General features: G+C 47.5%; 1 protein-coding gene across 2 annotated transcripts in view; it reads left to right on the forward strand.

The window, feature by feature from the left end:
* Positions 1 to 17631, forward strand: part of LOC106580942 (schwannomin-interacting protein 1) — a 56455-nt gene that overhangs the window by 19198 nt on the left and 19626 nt on the right. Inside the window, exon 1 of one of the 2 annotated variants that reach the window (XM_014162529.2) lies at positions 8976 to 9371. The exons of the other annotated variant lie outside the window; for it this stretch is intronic. Coding sequence (XP_014018004.1) covers positions 9342 to 9371 — 30 coding nt within the window. The 5' untranslated portion in view covers positions 8976 to 9341. Of the gene's footprint in view, positions 1 to 8975; positions 9372 to 17631 lie in introns of those variants that run through there. 2 annotated transcript variants of the gene reach the window in all.

Here is a 17631-nt window from a genome sequence, read left to right on the forward strand (position 1 = left end):
TCCAGTTCCACCCTACTGTATACTCTCCCTCCAGCCAAATACCGTTACCCCGGCCCCCACTTTCTCTCCAGTTCCACCCTACACTCTTAGAAAAAAAGGTTATCTCTAGAACCAGTAAGGGTTATTTGGCTGTCCCCATAGGAGAACCCTATGAAGAACCATTTTTGGTTCCAGGTAAAACACTTTTGGTTCAAGGTAGAACCCTCTGTGAAAAGGGTAGAACCCTTTTCACAGAGGGCTCTACATGGAACCCAAAACAGTTCTACCTGGAACCAGAAAGGGTTCTACCTGAAACCAAAACGGGTTCTCCTACGGGGACAGCCAAGTGTACTGTTTTCCACCTGGTTCTCTGCCCTCCCTGTCTCCCCCTTTCTCCCAGTCCTGTTAATGGCTAATTGTATTTTTCCTCAAGCTGTCAGAGTACATTACGGCCCACTGTTCTCAGAACAAGCAGAATACAGCAGGAGACCATTTTCTCTGCATCTCCCGCCTCCCCCTCTCCCCTTAAGAAAATGTGGGCTGGGAGGATGAAAGGGTGGAGGGGCTGTGAGTGGCAGAGCATAGTGCGGAGGAAATGGGGATTTATGTTGCTGTTAAGAGCTGATTTATAGCTCTGTATCACCCAACTTTCTGCACAGTCACTGCAAACCAAAGAGGGAGAGAGTGAAAGAGAGGGAGGGAGAGAGAGAGAGAGAGAGGGAGAGAGTACTGTTTTACAGCTTGAAAGAGAGGGAGGTACCATAGATTAACATCACAAAATATGAAAGAGAGAAAGAGCAAGGCCCTATAGCTTTATAGCATGGGAAATGAAAGAGCAAAGCAGAGGGAGAGAATAGCAGCATGGTTTTAGCTCAAAGAGAGAGTTGAAACAGCCATCCATCACCTTGCTGTCAGTGGGTATTACACTAGAACAAAGGGCAGAATCAGGCACAGTGGTTTGTGTATGTTTGTTCTCTCTCTGCCCCCCCCATCTCAATTCAATTTAAGGCCTTTATTGGTATGGGAAACATATGTTAACATTGATAATATACAAAAGTGAAGTAAACAATAAAAATGAACAGTAAACATTACACTCACATAAGTTCCAAAAGAATAAAAACATTACAAATGTCATATTACGTATATATGCAGTGTTGTAACGATGTACAAATTGTTAAAGTACACAAGGGAAAATAAATAAGCATAAATATGGGTTGTAATTACAATGGTGTTTGTTCTTCACTGGTTGACCTTTTCTTCTGGCAACAGGTCACAAATCTTGCTGCTGTGATGGCTCAGTGTGCTTGTTCACCGAGTAGATATGGGAGTTTATCAAAATCGGGTTTGTTTTAGAATTCTTTGTGGGTCTGTGTAATCTGAGGGAAATATGTGTCTCTAATATGGTCATACATTTGGAAGGAGGTTAGGAAGTGCAGCTCACTTTCCACCTCATTTTGTGGGCAGTGTGCACATAGCCTGTCTTCTCTTGAGAGCCAGGTCTGCCTACGGCGGTCTTTCTCAATAGCAAGGCTATGCTCACTGAGTCTGTACATAATAAAAGCTTTCCTTAAGTTTGGGTCAGTCATAGTCTCTGTCTCTCTTTCCCTCCCTCCTCTATGAGCAGCCATGGGTGGATCGCTGCGGTGCTGGTGAATTGGTGGGGTTGTCTGTGTTAGATTACAGAGTGCATTGTGTGTGTGTGTGTGTGTGTGTGTGTGTGTGTGTGTGTGTGTGTGTGTGTGTGTGTGTGTGTGTGTGTGTGTGTGTGTGTGTGTGTGTGTGTGTGTGTGTGTGTCTCTGAGCTGAGCTGAGGTGGCCTGAGAACCAGGCACTAGGCAGGGGCTCCCAACTGGGTCTGTTTATACCAGGCTAAAAATAAAAGTCCTGTTCAGAGCAGACACACACACACACAGACTCTATCCCTGCCAGAATTCCTTGCTAACGCAGGGCAACTCTTTAAAGAGACGGTGTTCTTTTTTTACACACAAACTCAGGAGATGTTTTCTATCTCTATGTCTTTCTGTATATCTCTCTCTCTCAACAAGATCTCTTGGTTTCCCTTTGAAATTTGACGCATAATGGATGAACGTCTATTTGTTACGCATTTATTCCGCGTGGTTACAGGGTTAATTCCGCGTGGTTACAGGGTTAATTCCGCGTGGTTACAGGGTTAATTCCGCATGGTTACAGGGTTAAAACAGAAACAACTCAAAGGGTGTTCTGGGGGAGGTGTGGCGGTTAGTCTGGGAGACCATGAACCTTTAAGCTCCCACTTCCCTATTGTGGGATGGCTATTTGTAATGGCTGTCAATGGTATTACATGCCTATGATTGAAAACAATTGGGGAAAAAAGACAAGGAAAGAAATACCCACCAATAAACCAAAATAATACAAATAAATAAAAGAAGTCTCCTTGTAACAAAAAAAATACTTACAAAAATATTTGGAATAATAAAGAAACATTTGAATAATAAAAAATAGTTTAGTCCCCCAAATAAAAAAACTACTGAAAGGGTTAAGTTGAGGTATTAATTCTGAGTGGTTAAGGTTAGGTATTAATTCTGAGTGGTTAAGGTTAGGTATTAATTCAGAGTGGTTAAGGTTAGGTATTAATTCAGAGTGGTTAAGGTTAGGTATTAATTCAGAGTGGTTAAGGTTAGGTATTAATTCAGAGTGGTTAAGGTTAGGTATTAATTCGGAGTGGTTAAGGTTAGGTATTAATTCCGAGAGGATAAGGTTAGGTATTAATTCCGAGAGGATATGGTTAGGTATTAATTCCGAGTGGTTAAGGTTAGGTATTAATTCAGAGTGGTTAAGGTTAGGTATTAATTCCAAGAGGATAAGGTTAGGTATTAATTCCGAGTGGTTAAGGTTAGGTATTCATTCCGAGTGGTTAAGGTTAGGTACTAATTCCGAGTGGTTAAGGTTAGGTATTAATTCAGAGTGGTTAAGGTTAGGTATTAATTCAGAGTGGTTAAGGTTAGGTATTAATTCTGAGTGGTTAAGGTTAGGTATTAATTCTGAGTGGTTAAGGTTAGGTATTAATTCAGAGTGGTTAAGGTTAGGTATTAATTCAGAGTGGTTAAGGTTAGGTATTAATTCAGAGTGGTTAAGGTTAGGTATTAATTCCGAGAGGATAAGGTTAGGTATTAATTCCGAGAGGATATGGTTAGGTATTAATTCCGAGTGGTTAAGGTTAGGTATTAATTCAGAGTGGTTAAGGTTAGGTATTAATTCAGAGTGGTTAAGGTTAGGTATTAATTCCGAGAGGATAAGGTTAGGTATTAATTCCGAGAGGATATGGTTAGGTATTAATTCCGAGTGGTTAAGGTTAGGTATTAATTCAGAGTGGTTAAGGTTAGGTATTAATTCCGAGAGGATAAGGTTAGGTATTAATTCCGAGTGGTTAAGGTTAGGTATTAATTCCGAGTGGTTAAGGTTAGGTACTAATTCCGAGTGGTTAAGGTTAGGTATTAATCCCGAGTGGTTATGGTTAGGTATTAATTCCGAGTGGTTAAGGTTAGGGCTATGGTTTGGGGAAGGCTTAAAACCAAATAATTCAAAACAGCATGCTGTTTCCATCAACTATCATCAAGTATTCTCATGGATTGCTAGAGCATTGTGAACTGTGGTGGCGCAGTGAGCTACTGGAAGCAGCATGCTCTGCGTTCGCGCCCAGTGCTGGGCAATCTTTTTTGTTTGTTGCGAGCCCCGACGAAGGCTTATATTGACGTTTTCAGGCCCTTTTCAAATCTCTATCTATTTCTCTCGCTCTCTCTCTCTCTATCTCTCTCTCTCTGTGACTGTGTCTGTTCTTTCGTCCTCTCCCTCCATGTGTGTGACAGCATGTATATGAGGGTGGTAGCCAGGTCATAGGGAGAGCTTCATCTGTCACTGCCACACTGAACACACAGAGCAGATGCACTGTAGCCATGACACACCCTCAACATGGCTATACAGCCTGTTGACCGGAAAGAGACATTCTGACAGACTGGCACCCAGGCTATACAGACTGACTATACAGCTTGACCATAACTTCACCACAGACTACTTGCTTTAACCTTTAATTACCAAGACTTACAAGACCACTCTGACCCTTACTCCCCAAAACCTGACTAAACAGGGAGCTCACAGGGACCATGGGAGATTCTCAATTGGTTTTGCTAACTCCTCTGTCCCCATCTTCCCTCTTTATTGAGAAGAGGAGGGGAGGAGAGGAAACGTGGAAACAAATGCACTTGTATGAAATGAGACTCTCCCGCTCCACACACACGTCATCGGGCAAATGACATTTACAGGGGTGGAATCCCCAAATAAATGTGTAAAGTGATCAAAACACTCTCCTCGACCACTCAACCATTTATCGGTTTTCGGGTCACAGAGGAAAGAGGACAGAGGAGTTGAGGAGAGGACGGTCTTTTGCCCAAAAGAGAATCTCCCAAAGCAATCACTGTAGCCCACTACTAACAACATAACGAACCCACGAGCCAGAAAATAGTTTCTATTCTATTATGAGATGGAGAATCCTCTGTTATGTGTCCAATTGTGAAACCTCCATGTAGAGTGACTCTTCCAGAGACATACACATTGAGATCAATGTTCTCCGCTCTGTAGTCCTAGCCAGGCTGTAACTGAAGCCACACGATCAGAGAGAGAGGGGGAACGAGGGAGAGAGCTCATTACTGAGGGGAGTCTCAGTCAGGCTCCTCGCCTCCTGCTGTGACTCACTTGTTAAATATTCAGTGTTTTTTACGCTGACAGAAAATGTCAGCTCTCTCAAGGCATCTGTGCTCCTCTCATCCAGCTGTGAGGAAGGATGGAGGGAGGGAGGAAGTGAGGGTGGAGGGAGGGTGGGTGGGTGGGTGGGTGGGTGGGTGGGTGGGTGGGTGGCTGGGTGGGTGGGGTGGAGGGAAGGTGGGTTAGAGCAAGGGTGGGATGGAGGGATGGTGTGCGTGCAAGAAGATGCAGAAGGAGATAAACAGAGAGAGAGGAAACTTCGTTCAATAAATGAATTAGATGTTCTCTCCATTATGTTATGTGTTTTAATATTGGAACAGCACAGTGATAGCCTAGTTATGATCATTACCCTACTGACTCCCAAACCTAACTGGAACCATTAGATCAGATCAGACCTGGGATCAGCTAGAGCCAACTGGCTCTGTCCTCTCATCTGGTCCACAGTTCTATGTCATAGGGCCATCGATCAGGTCAGATCAGACCTGGGATCAGCTAGAGCCAACTGGCTCTGTCCTCTCATCTGGTCCACAGTTCTATGTCATAGGGCCATCGATCAGGTCAGATCAGACCTGGGATCAGCTAGAGCCAACTGGCTCTGTCCTCTCATCTGGTCCACAGTTTTATGTCATAGGGCCATCGATCAGGTCAGATCAGACCTGGGATCAGCTAGAGCCAACTGGCTCTGTCCTCTCATCTGGTCCACAGTTTTATGTCATAGGGCCATCGATCAGGTCAGATCAGACCTGGGATCAGCTAGAGCCAACTGGCTCTGTCCTCTCATCTGGTCCACAGTTTTATGTCATAGGGCCATCGATCAGGTCAGATCAGACCTGGGATCAGCTAGAGCCAACTGGCTCTGTCCTCTCATCTGGTCCACAGTTTTATGTCATAGGGCCATCGATCAGGTCAGATCAGACCTGGGTTCAGCTAGAGCCAACTGGCTCTGTCCTCTCATCTGGTCCACAGTTTTATGTCATAGGGCCATCGATCAGGTCAGATCAGATTGGGGCTATTTCTTATTTCCACTTGCATGTGTGTATCTGTTCCGCACCCTCAGAAACAAGGAGGTGGAGGAGGTGGAGGAGGAGGTGGAGGAGGAGGAGGAGGAGATAGAGGAGGGATGAGAGGAGAGAGGCAGAGGGCTGGGCCTGCTCCTTGGAACTACTCCAACACTGACTCCACTGCATTATGCGGGGACACACACACACATATAGATGTACACACACTCTCAAAGAGATTACAACATACTCTAAAACACTTACAGTGCAGAGTGCAGACATTCTGTAGCAGTTTGAGTCAGAATCTACAGATTGTAGTCTCTAGATTAGAACCTCTATCTAGGCTACTCCCTGTTGGTTTGGGATGGGTTGGGCCGTAATCTGCTGCCAATAGGTATAGTAGATAATCAGATCTTTGGATATTTGTGTGTGTGTGTGTGTGTGTCTGTGTGTGTGTGTGTGGGTGTGTGTGGGTGTGTGTGTGTGTGTGTGTGTGTGTGTGTGTGTGTGTGTGTGTGTGTGTGTGTGTGTGGGTGTGGGTGTGGGTGTGGGTGTGGGTGTGTGTGTGTGTGTGTGTGTTTAGGATTCGTATTCCTACTGTGTTTTATTAGTGTAGTATAGGTATTCTAGAAAGGGAGCAGTGAGCCTTTTGAAGTAGTAAAATGCTGATGGTTAGTGCTACTGAAACACTGTTAGTGCTACTGAAGCAGCTGTAGTGTGTAGTGTTCCTCTCTACTCTGTCTTACTGGACTTTCTACTGTAAGCCCAGAGGGCCACTGTTAACCCTGTTGACACTTCCAGACCAGAGTCAACGATCCAGAGCCTGGCCACTCAGATCAGACCAGGAACAACATCGATCTACTTCCAGGTTATTAAACCCTGGACTGGGCTTATCGGGAAACGGCACCATTACCTAACAGAGATCAATAACAGACAGAATGAGCGATCTCTCAATCACATACTGGCGAGGGCATACGGTGTGGGAGACATCTGTCTATCTCTGACTGGAGAGAGGATGGAGGGAGGGAGAGAGAGAGATCATTGGATGGATGGAGAGAGTGTTCTGTCCTTCCGCACAGTAGCCAAGCTATCATTTCATCATGGACTACCAATACAAAACAATATACTTTGATCTAGAAGGTTTGTTGAATACTCTGCAAAATAGTGGCGAAGATAAAGGCGACGATAATGGCTATTTTGTTTGGTTTTTTGCATTGTTTGTAAGTTATTTTGTACATAAAGTTGCTGCTACCATCTCTTATGACCAAAAAAAGCTTCTGGACATCAGAGCAGCGATTACTCACCTCGAACTGGACGAAGAGTTCTTCTTTAATGAGTCCGATGCGAAGGATATACTGCTTTCCAGAGACCAGGCACAAATCCCTGTCATTTGTGTGAATAAAAAGTGGAGATACAGAGGGAGAAGGTCAGGGGGCCTTGTGAGGTTTGAGTAAATCACCACTACCATTGGTTCTATTGGCCAGCGTGCAATTACTGGAAAATAAACTGGATGATCTACGGTCGAGACTATCCTACCAACAGGACATTAAAAACGGTAATATCTTAGGTTTCACCGAGTCGTGGCTGAGCGACGACATGGATAATATAGAGCTGGCTGGGTTTTTGGCAGGACAGAGCAGCTACGTCTGGTAAGACGAGGGGTGGGGGTGTGTGTCTATTTGTCAATATCTGATGGTGCGCGATGTCTAATATTAAAGAAGTCTTAAGGTATTGCTCGCCTGATGTAGTCCCATAGGGTGGCGCACAAGTGGCCCAGCGTTGTCCGGTCCCAGGACAACAACCTCTCCCTCAATGTGAGCAAGACAAAGGAGATGATTGTGGACTACAGGAAAGGAGGGCCGAACAGGCCCCCATAAACATCATCGGGGCTTTAGTGGAGCGGTCGAGAGTTTCAAGTTCCTTGGTGTCCACATCACCAACAAACTCTCATGGTCCAAACATACCAAGACAGTTGTGAAGAGGGCACGACAACACCTTTTCCCCCTCTGGAGACTAAAAAGATTTGGCATGAGTCCCCAGATCCTCCAAAAGTTCTACAGCTACACCATCGAGAGCATCCTGACCGGTTGCATCACTGCCTGGTATGGCTACAGGTAGTCCGTACGGCCCAATACATCACTGGGACCAAGCTTCCTGACATCCAGGACTTATATACTAGGCAGTGTCAGAGGAAGGCCCCAAAAAATGGTGAAAGACTCCAGTCAACCAAGTCATAGACTGTTTTCTCTGCTACTGCACGGCAAGCAGTACAGGAGCGCCAAGTCTAGGTTCAAAAGGCTCCTTAACAGCTTCTACCCCCAAGACATAAGACTGCTGAATAATTCATCAAATGGCCACCCAGACTATTTACATTGACTGCTACTACTCGCTGTTTATTATCTATGCATAGTCACTTTACCCCTACCTACATGTACAAATGACCTCGACTAACCTGTACCCCCCCGCACACTGACTCAGTACCGGTACCTGCTGTATATAGCCTCGTTATTGTTATGTCATTTTGGAGGGATAGAGGGAACGGTAGAAAGAGGAGAGTTCATCCAGGGTGGCCTTCCCTGCTGGTGGATTATAGAGAGGCCATCTGTTCCAGACAGATTATAATCCTGTACCACAGGGGGACCGGAAGAGGGAGAAGGACGGAGAGGGACAGAGAGGAAAGGAGCTACACCCAAACAGACACATATATCCTGTTATGGTCATACACACCAACGCTGAGGAAATAGTCAACTATTCACAAGTAGTGAAAAGCTGTGAATATGATGTGCTGTTTGCCATTAGCCATACATTCAAACAGTTTTCTGTTTTTAAAGGCACCATGCAGACTTTTGATATTCCCCAAATACTGTAATTAGGTCATAGATAACAGTATTAAGATAGTGTCATAGCACTTAGAGAAGATTTAGAGATGAAGATGAAAGGTTTTTGGTATGGGAGTCACTTCTCTTCCTCCCCTCTCTCACCTTTCCTCTTCCCCCTTTCTTCTTTTCTCACCCCCTCCTCCACCTTTTTTTTCTCTCTCTGTGGGACGTTTCCACCTCTGTAGACCAGCGGAAGGTCACCTCCCCCTCTGATCCCGCACCCCGCCCCCCTGTCTCCCCCCTCCCTGTTCTACCACCCCATTGGCTGACTGTGTCTGTAATGATTCACTCTGCCCCTCCCCCGTTCCGGCAGGGAGAGAGACGGCCACAGATTCACTCTCCTTTCTGTTTCTCCTCCTCTTTCTCACTCCCCTCCCTTTTTTTTTGTTCGCTCCCACCCTACCTTTCCCTCTCTTTTGGAAAAGAAGTGATCAGATCCTACCCTTCTCTCAGACAGACAGACAGACAGACAGACAGAGTGAAAGAGAGAAAAAGAGAGGACACTACAGAGGAGAGGAGCAGCTATATCAGTAGCAGCAGGATCAGTAGAGAGTGAGACCAGAACACAGACATACAGTCAGTCTCTCTCTCTCTCTGGTCTCTCTGTCCGGATTGGGACTGGGCTGGATCTCTCCCCCCTCTCCTTGCCAGAAAACTGCAGCAGTTTTGGGAATCCTCACCCAATCCCATTCCCGTTGTCATTCCCCGAGGCGCAGCCAGCCTGCACCTGTCTAGGATGCTGTGAAGGATGGTTCACCAGGAAAACTGTTCTCACCAGGTAAGACAGGACTCTGACTGAGGCTAGCTGGGGCTAGCGCTGAGGCTAGCTGGGGCTAGCGCTGAGGCTAGACAGAAAGCTGTTAGTATAGTAGAGGATGTGTTATGTTAGCTGTTGTGGAGCAGGCAGGCAGGTCAGGGCTTTGCTGCTCTGGGGTTGAGCTTGCCCCTCCAGGGGAGAAGATATTGCAGTAGGACTGGTATGCATGTGTGTATTCCCAAAGGTTTCCATCATGTAATACTGACTGACTGTCATTAGTGGTCGTCGTATCTTGCAGAGGTTTGTTTGTCATGGCTGTCAGGCACATCCCAGTGGGGTTTGGTGTTTGTATTATGGGATGGGTCTGGGAATTGGATGTCTAGGGCGGTTGCTAAGCGCACATTTGACTTCAGGGAATAATGTCCCTCCTTCTCCCCCCTTTCCCCTGGGCTGAGCCTGATCAATAGATGTCTGGGAAGGGTGAGCTGTTTCTGTGTCTGTGTCTGTCTGTCTGTCTGTCTGTCTGTCTGTCTGTCTGTCTGTCTGTCTGTCTGTCTGGTCTGTCTGTCTGTCTGTCTGTCTGTCTGTCTGTCTGTCTGTCTGTCTGTCTGTCTGTCTGTCTGTCTGTCTGTCTGTCTGTCTGTCTGTCTGTCTGTCTGTCTGTCTGTCTGTCTGTCTGTCTGTCTGTCTGTCTGTCTGTCTGTCTGTCTGTCTGTGTGTGTGTGTGTGTGTGTGTGTGTGTGTGTGTGTGTGTGTGTGTGTGTGTGTGTGTGTGTGATGTGAGAGTGCGTGGGTGGGTGGGTGGGTGGGTTGGAAATGGCACCTCCAGACTGCGACAGAAGTGTCCCACTTTACTTAATGAGTAATGGGAGGAATGATTAGACGAGTGCAGCGTTAAAGTAGTGCAGTACATCACAGAGGTTTACTCTCCTCATAGCAAGAATATAGACAACATGGCTGTTGTAATGCAGGGGAGAGAGGGGAGGAGGAGGAGGAGGAGGAGGTGGAGGAGGAAAGGACGTAGATGGAAAAATCAAATGGAGACGATGGAGTGGGGTGCAGCAATGAAGGAGATGAAACAGGAGGAGTAGAGGGGGAGAAGGTGGGTCTTGGATGAAGGGAGAGGAAAAAGGGAGGAAGAGGAGGATTTGAAAAAGAGGAGAATGTGAGGGAGGAAGAATAGAGGAGGTGGAGAAAGGAATGAGATGGTGGTTAAAAACAAGATAGTTTTAGAAGAGAAAGATATTCAGAGAAGGAGGGGGAGAAGGGGGAATAGAAGGAGAGGAAGGAGTAGAGAGGGAGGAGGAAGAGAGTATAGATGAAGAGCTGTGTGTGTGTGTGTGTGTGTGTGTGTGTGTGTGTGTGTGTGTGTGTGTGTGTGTGTGTGTGTGTGTGTGTGTGTGTGTGTGTGTGTGTGTGTGTGTGTGTGTGTGTGTGTGTGTGGACCTCTCCTCTGAATGTCCCTGGTATTGTAAGAAACCATACTGGCCAGTGAATGCCCGTCCACAGCTGCTCTGATCTGCTCTATTGATCATTACATGACGTTACACACTGAGCTAAGAGCTGGTCCACAGTCAGTTTAGCTGCCTATGGGGGTTTTAGGGGGGTTTTATCCTTAGAGCAGTGAACAGACGCACTGCTTCTAACATGGCATATTTATCTGTTATGCATTGTTAATCCCCCATGTGGCTCACATCACAGGGGTGTGTGTGTGTGTGTGTGTGTGTGTGTGTGTGTGTGTGTGTGTGTGTGTGCGTACGTGCGTGTGTGTTGTATAATGGGATAAGGATTTCCTCAGTAAGTACGCCATGTTTATTTGGAAATAAAAGATAGATTAATAAATGGAGGGGAACAGAGACAAGAGAAGACTGCAGAGTAAAAACAGAAAAACATGAACAAGAAACAGAATAGGAGGAATAGGCAGAGAGCAAGATTAAAAACGAGAGATGAGAGTGGCACACGATTAAAAAATGATCAAAACAGAAATAAAGAGCGATGGAGAGCAGAAAAAGAGAGAGAGACTGATCGAGAAAGAGAGGTGCTGTATATCAAGAGGACTAATGGTGAGACAGAAAGAAAGAGGGATGGAAAGGAGAGATACTGTCTATCCAACAACAGGAAGCAGGTTGTACAGGTGACACATTTATCAGAATGCAGCAACCACTCTAAAACTCTAAAACCCTTGGAGGCAGTGGACCATATCGCGCTTTGCTTTATCATAGGTGACAGGTTTAATACTCATCACTGCATCCTTTAATGGCCGGTTGGCTGGAACTCTATAAATTCCTGTAGATTTCTCCTTTTTTGTTTACAAAGCTTCATATCCCAACATATCTCACTTCCCTCCTAAAGTATCAAAATACGAAGCACCAAACCCACTCACAGGTTAACTCTCGAGGTCCCTCGTGTCTCTACTGACCTTTGTAAATCAGCCTTTAGTTTTACCGCCGCCGTCTTGAGTCCGTGGTGCCAATAGGGCCGTTTAGAACGCTAATGAGGGAGGAATTCACTGAGCTTTACAAGTGTTTTGGTTGATAGTAATAATTGATTGGTGTTGGTGAAATGTAGTGTATCTGTAACTGCTATATCTAGTCGTTTATGTTGTTCTGTTTTATTGAATTATCGTGTTGATTTGTGAATTGTTTGTTCTCAGGGAACCATTTAGAATGAGGCTCTAGTCTCAATTGGGCTCCCGTGATTAAATAAAAGTTAAATAAAAAATATATGGACAGGGGAAGAGAGGGATAGAGGAAGTGTTAGAGAGAAAGAGCGAATGAGTGATAGAATAGAAAGAGAAGGCAGTCTGGAACAGAACAGGGGACCCAAGCTCTGATAACACTAACTCTCTGGAGACCCCTCAATTAGACTGGTTACCAGGCAACCGCCAGCACCCCTCTCACTAGCCCCATCACACACACACTGGAGAGAGAGAGAGAGGAGGAGAGGGTGGAGAAGGGGAAAAGGGAGATGGTATGAGAGGGTAGATGAGAGAAAGAGGGAAGAGGACATAGGAGAGGAAGGAAGAGGAGAGGGGACGCGGGTAGAGACAGAGGGGACAGGGAGTGGTTGTCTCTTCTCTTGTGTCTGTCTCTGTTTGGTTGGTGGTGGTGGTGGTGGTGGGGATGGTGGTGGTGGTGGTGGTGGGGATGGTGGTGATGGTGGTGGTGGTGGGGATGGTGGTGGTGGTGGTGGGGATGGTGGTGATGGTGGTGGTGGGGATGGTGGTGGTGGTGGTGGTGGGGATGGTGGTGGTGGTGGTGGTGGTGGTGGGGATGGTGGTGATGGGGATGGTAGTGGTGGTGGTGGTGGTGGTGGGGGGGTGGTGGTGGTGGTGGTGGTGGTGGTGGTGGTGGTGGTGGGGATGGTGGTGGTGGTGGTGCTGATGGTGGTGATGGGGATGGTAGTGGTGGTGGTGGTGGTGGTGGTGGTGGGGATGGTGGTGATGGGGATGGTAGTGGTGGTGGTGGTGGTGGTGGGGGGGTGGTGGTGGGGATGGTGATGGGGGTGGGGATGGTGGTGGTGGTGGTGGTGGTGGTGGTGGGGATGGTGGTGGTGGTGGTGCTGATGGTGGTGATGGGGATGGTAGTGGTGGTGGTGGTGGTGGTGGGGGGGGTGGTGGTGGGGATGGTGATGGGGGTGGGGATGGTGGTGGTGGTGGTGGTGGTGGTGGTGGGGATGGTGGTGGTGGTGGTGGTGAGGATGGTGGGGGGGATGGTGGTGGTGGTGGTGATGGTGGTGGTGATGGTGATGGTGGTGGTGGTGGTGGTGGTGGGGATGGTGGTGGTGGTGGTGCTGATGGTGGTGATGGGGATGGTAGTGGTAGTGGTGGTGGTGGTGGGGGGGGTGGTGGTGGGGATGGTGATGGGGATGGTGGTGGTGGTGGTGGTGGTGGTGGGGATGGTGGTGGTGGTGGTGGTGAGGATGGTGGGGGGGATGGTGGTGGTGGTGGTGATGGTGGTGGTGATGGTGATGGTGGTGGTGGTGGTGTCTAAGGTGTGGTTCTCGGAGGGGGAATCCTTTATTCTTCCCATCCTTTCATCTCCTTCTGTTTTGGCTGTGGTTGTGTTGTGTTTTGGAGGGGGAGGAGGGCGATAGCAGCATGTGTCCTGTGGGTCTTTGTCTGGGGCGATTGTTGTGCTCCCCTGCAATGTTTTTTATGTCTGCTTTTGTTCTGGATTTATCTCACTGTACAAGGAGGAAGTTCCTTTACAATGTCAGGGGCCATTAGCTAATAGGATCACACACTGATCTGCAGGTAACCAATGAAGTTACTGACGCACGGTTAGCCAATAAGTGTCATCGATTACATATCTGTCAGGTCAAGGCAGTAATGGGGGAATGGAGATACCACATCTGCAGCCTCCATACCCCATGCAACTCCCTTCTTCACACACACATACACACCCACATACGGATACTCAATAATAATAATAATAAGTCCCTTGGCCTTAATTATTGTGTGTGTATGTTTGTGTGTGTGTATGTGTGTGTGTTTGTGTGTGTGTGAAACGCCCCAGTGAGCAGGGTGGATCAGGCTAGCTGTGAGACCATGTTTCTCCCAGCAGTAGCTCCAGGGCAGGGGTGATGGGGAGATTAATCACCCCAGCGTCAGGGTGCCGTCCTGGGCCTCACGACCGGAGCCAAGTGCCCTGGAGCTCCGGTTACCCAATCTACTGGGCCAGCTCCCTGGGTAACAGCACTGTCTCTGCGTGTGTGTGTGGGATCAGAGAGCTCTTTGATTGATTCAGATCATCTCAGTCCTGACTGCAGGGTGTGTGTGTGCCTGGTGTATGTGTGTGTGCATGTGTTTGTGAGCGAGAGAGAGAGAAAGAGCTACGTATTGTATACTGTAGAGCAGCTCATATGAAACGTTGTCTGCGGTGTGTGTTCCACTGTGTGGGCTGATGGCTGATGAATTAGTAATGATGAGGAGATAACACCATTGAATCTCACTACACTGATAGTAGATCGTCTATGATGGGGAAGATACTGGGTCTCAGACTAGAAAGAGAACGCTGCAGTTACTCTCACACAGTCATACACAAGAGACACACACACCCTTGTGTGTGTGTGTGGGGATGTTTGTTAACAGACTTCCCACTGGGCCCCTGCTCCTTTTTCCAACCCAATTTGTTTGGAACACAGGCCATTGCCATGGAGAAATGCACTGGGTTGCTATGACAGCAGCATTCTTTTCTCCCTGTCCCAAAATAAAAACAGATCAGTCTTTCTTGTTGTGGTCATACTTTAAATTCACTTGGAAATGTGGGGCAATAAAGTCTCTCACACACACACACACACGTTGCCATCTCCTCTATGGCTGTAAACTTGGATCCCAGGCCTACTGTAGGTGCCAGAAGCCTTCTCTCCCACAGTCCCCTCTATTCTACTGGAACAATGAACTTCTCTTTCTCTCTCTCTCTTCCTCTCTAGCTCAGATGACCTCACAATTGAAACATTGTCAACAGCAGAAATAGTAACGTTTAGAGGAAGACCTGGCCTTGTATCTCTCTGTGGGTTGTCAGCCATTCACTAGATGTGTCTATGTTCTTTGATGTCTTCTTCTATTCATTCTGTTGCTCTATCTATGTTGTCCTGGAGGAGAGAGAGAATGCTTTGACCTTGAGCTGAGACTGACGTAATGGGAGTATAATCTGTGTGTGATCTGTGTGTTTATCCTTTCTAGTCACGATCGTCCCTGTGTTACCTTTGTCTTCCTCCCCCTGTCCCTCCCCAGTTCCCCCTCTACCTCCCTCCCCCTCCCCCTCTCCCTTCCTCCCCCTCTACCTCCCTCCCCCTCCCCCTCTCCCTCCCTCCCCCTCCCCCTGTCCCTCCCCAGTTCCCCCTCTACCTCCCTCCCCCTCCCCCTCTCCCTCCCTCCCCCTCCCCCTGTCCCTCCCCAGTTCCCCCGTCTACCTCCCTCCCCCTCCCCCTCTACCTCCCTCCCCCTCCCCCTCCCCCTCTACCTCCCTCCCCCTCCCCCTCTACCTCCCTCCCCTCCCCCCTCTCCCTCCCTCCCCCTCCCCCTGTCCCTCCCTCCCCCTCTACCTGCCTCCCCCTCCCCCTCTACCTCCCTCCCCCTCCCCCTCTACCTCCCTCCCCCTCCCCCTCTACCTCCCTCCCCTGTCTCTCCCTCCCCCTCTACCTCCCTCTCCCTCCCCCTCTACCTCCCTCCCCCTGTCTCTCCCTCCCCCTCTACCTCCCTCTCCCTCCCCCTCTACCTCCCTCCCCCTGTCTCTCCCTCCCCCTCTACCTCCCTCTCCCTCCCCCTCTACCTCCCTCTCCCTGTCCATCCCTCCCCCTCTACCTCCCTCTCCCTGTCCATCCCTCCCCCTCTACCTCCTTCCCCCTCTACCACCTTCCCCCTCTAACTCCCTCCCCCTCTTTGAGTCAGCGATGAGGTGCTATCACCACTAGTATGAGGTCAGCCTCACTAATGGGCCACAGAACCTGGGCGTCCTCAGTTCATGATGTAGAGGGTTCAGAAGGGTTCAGTGTTTACCAATATACAGCCCTCAGCACTACTGGGAGTGTGTTTGTCTGCATGTGACTGTGTGTGTGTGTGTGTGTGTGTGTGTGTGTGTGTGTGTGTGTGTGTGTGTGTGTGTGTGTGTGTGTGTGTGTGTGTGTGTGCGTGTGTGTGTGTGTGTGTTGTATTGTCCAGGTCCCAGTGTAGGCGGATATAGGAGATGGCCAGATAAGTCATTCTGCTTTACCCATAATCCCCTGGGATCAGCACTGAATCAGACTCACTCCATATCCTGTTATCCAGCCTTGTGTTCCTGTGGGTTTCTGTTTGCGTGCATGTGTGTGAACGTGTCTGTGTGCTTGTGTGCACAAAATTACTTTGTTTCCGTGTGTGTGTGTGTGTGTGTGTGTGTGTGTGTGTGTGTGTGTGTGTGTGTGTGTGTGTGTGTGTGTGTGTGTGTGTGTGTGTGTGTGTGTGTGTTATAATGCATGCTATCATGCTGATACATTATTCCACTGGTGTACATCACACAGTTCTTCAAAGGGAATTCAAACTGTTTCATGTTGCGATTTAGAATCCCTTATTGTCCCCTATTGTGTGTGTGTGTGTGTGTGTGTGTGCGTGCAGCAGATGAGACGTTGTGACTCATATCCACCAGTATCATTTTATATTCATCTTCCCTCGCTGCCTTTCTCATCACCTCTCTTTTCCTCCTCCAGCCTTTCTCTATCATCATACTACGGCACTTTGTCATGTTTTTCTAGTGTTCCTAATAGTTTTGGTAGTTTAGTAGTTACTTTGTCCTGATGCTCTGAGGGAGTGAATTAAAGGTATTATAGTCTGCTATGACAGATATGTGAGTCTCAGTAAAATGAGATCATTACACACTGTGGAGAGATGAGATAGAAAATTTAACAAATTGAAGAATGACATTCAGCTAGTGTTCTATATGGGTTTTTTACCTGACAATATCTCCATGGTCTGGAGCTCAACATTAATTAGCTTTTTATATAACTGTTATCCCTCCCGCCATCCCGCCATCCCTCCCTCCCTTCACTGTAACTTCATGGATAAAGGAGGTCAGTCAGCACCTGGGAGAGAGAGATAGGTCCGTATGAGAGTGGGGAATCATTTAGGGGAAGTCCCTTCCTTTGTGTTTGAGGTTTGTGAGAGGAAATGTGGGCTGCACACACACACACACACACACACACACACACACACACACACACACACACACACACACACACACACACACACACACACACACACACACACACACACACACCAGGGTTGGGGTCAATTCTATTTCAAATCCAGTCAATTCAGAAAGTAAAACAAATTCGAATTCCATATTGTCCATTAAAGAAAATTGGATTTGGAAGTTCTGTGTACTTCCTGAATTGATCCCAACCCTCACACACACTCTATTGAGCTTGCACAGATCCTGTACACCTGGGGTTTGTGTGTGTTGTATTTCTTCTACTGTCACGGCTGTTATAAGGAGCGGACCAAGATGCAGCATTTGTGTTCCACATATTTATTATATTCGTGAAACGTAATGCAAATACAAAAAACTTGAAATACCAAAACAACAAACCGTGACGCAGAGAGGGAAAAAACACACTACTCAAAATATAATCACCCACCAGGACATGTGGGACAAACATCAACTTAAATATGGCCTCCAATTAGAGACAACGACAACCAGCTGCCTCTAATTGGAGGTCATGCCAAACAATGACCAACATAGAAATACAAAAACTAGAACTGAACATAGACATACAAAAACAGATAAACACCCCTTGTCACGCC

Source organism: Salmo salar, chromosome ssa20, assembly GCF_905237065.1.
Source record: "Salmo salar chromosome ssa20, Ssal_v3.1, whole genome shotgun sequence".
NCBI lineage: Eukaryota > Metazoa > Chordata > Actinopteri > Salmoniformes > Salmonidae > Salmo > Salmo salar.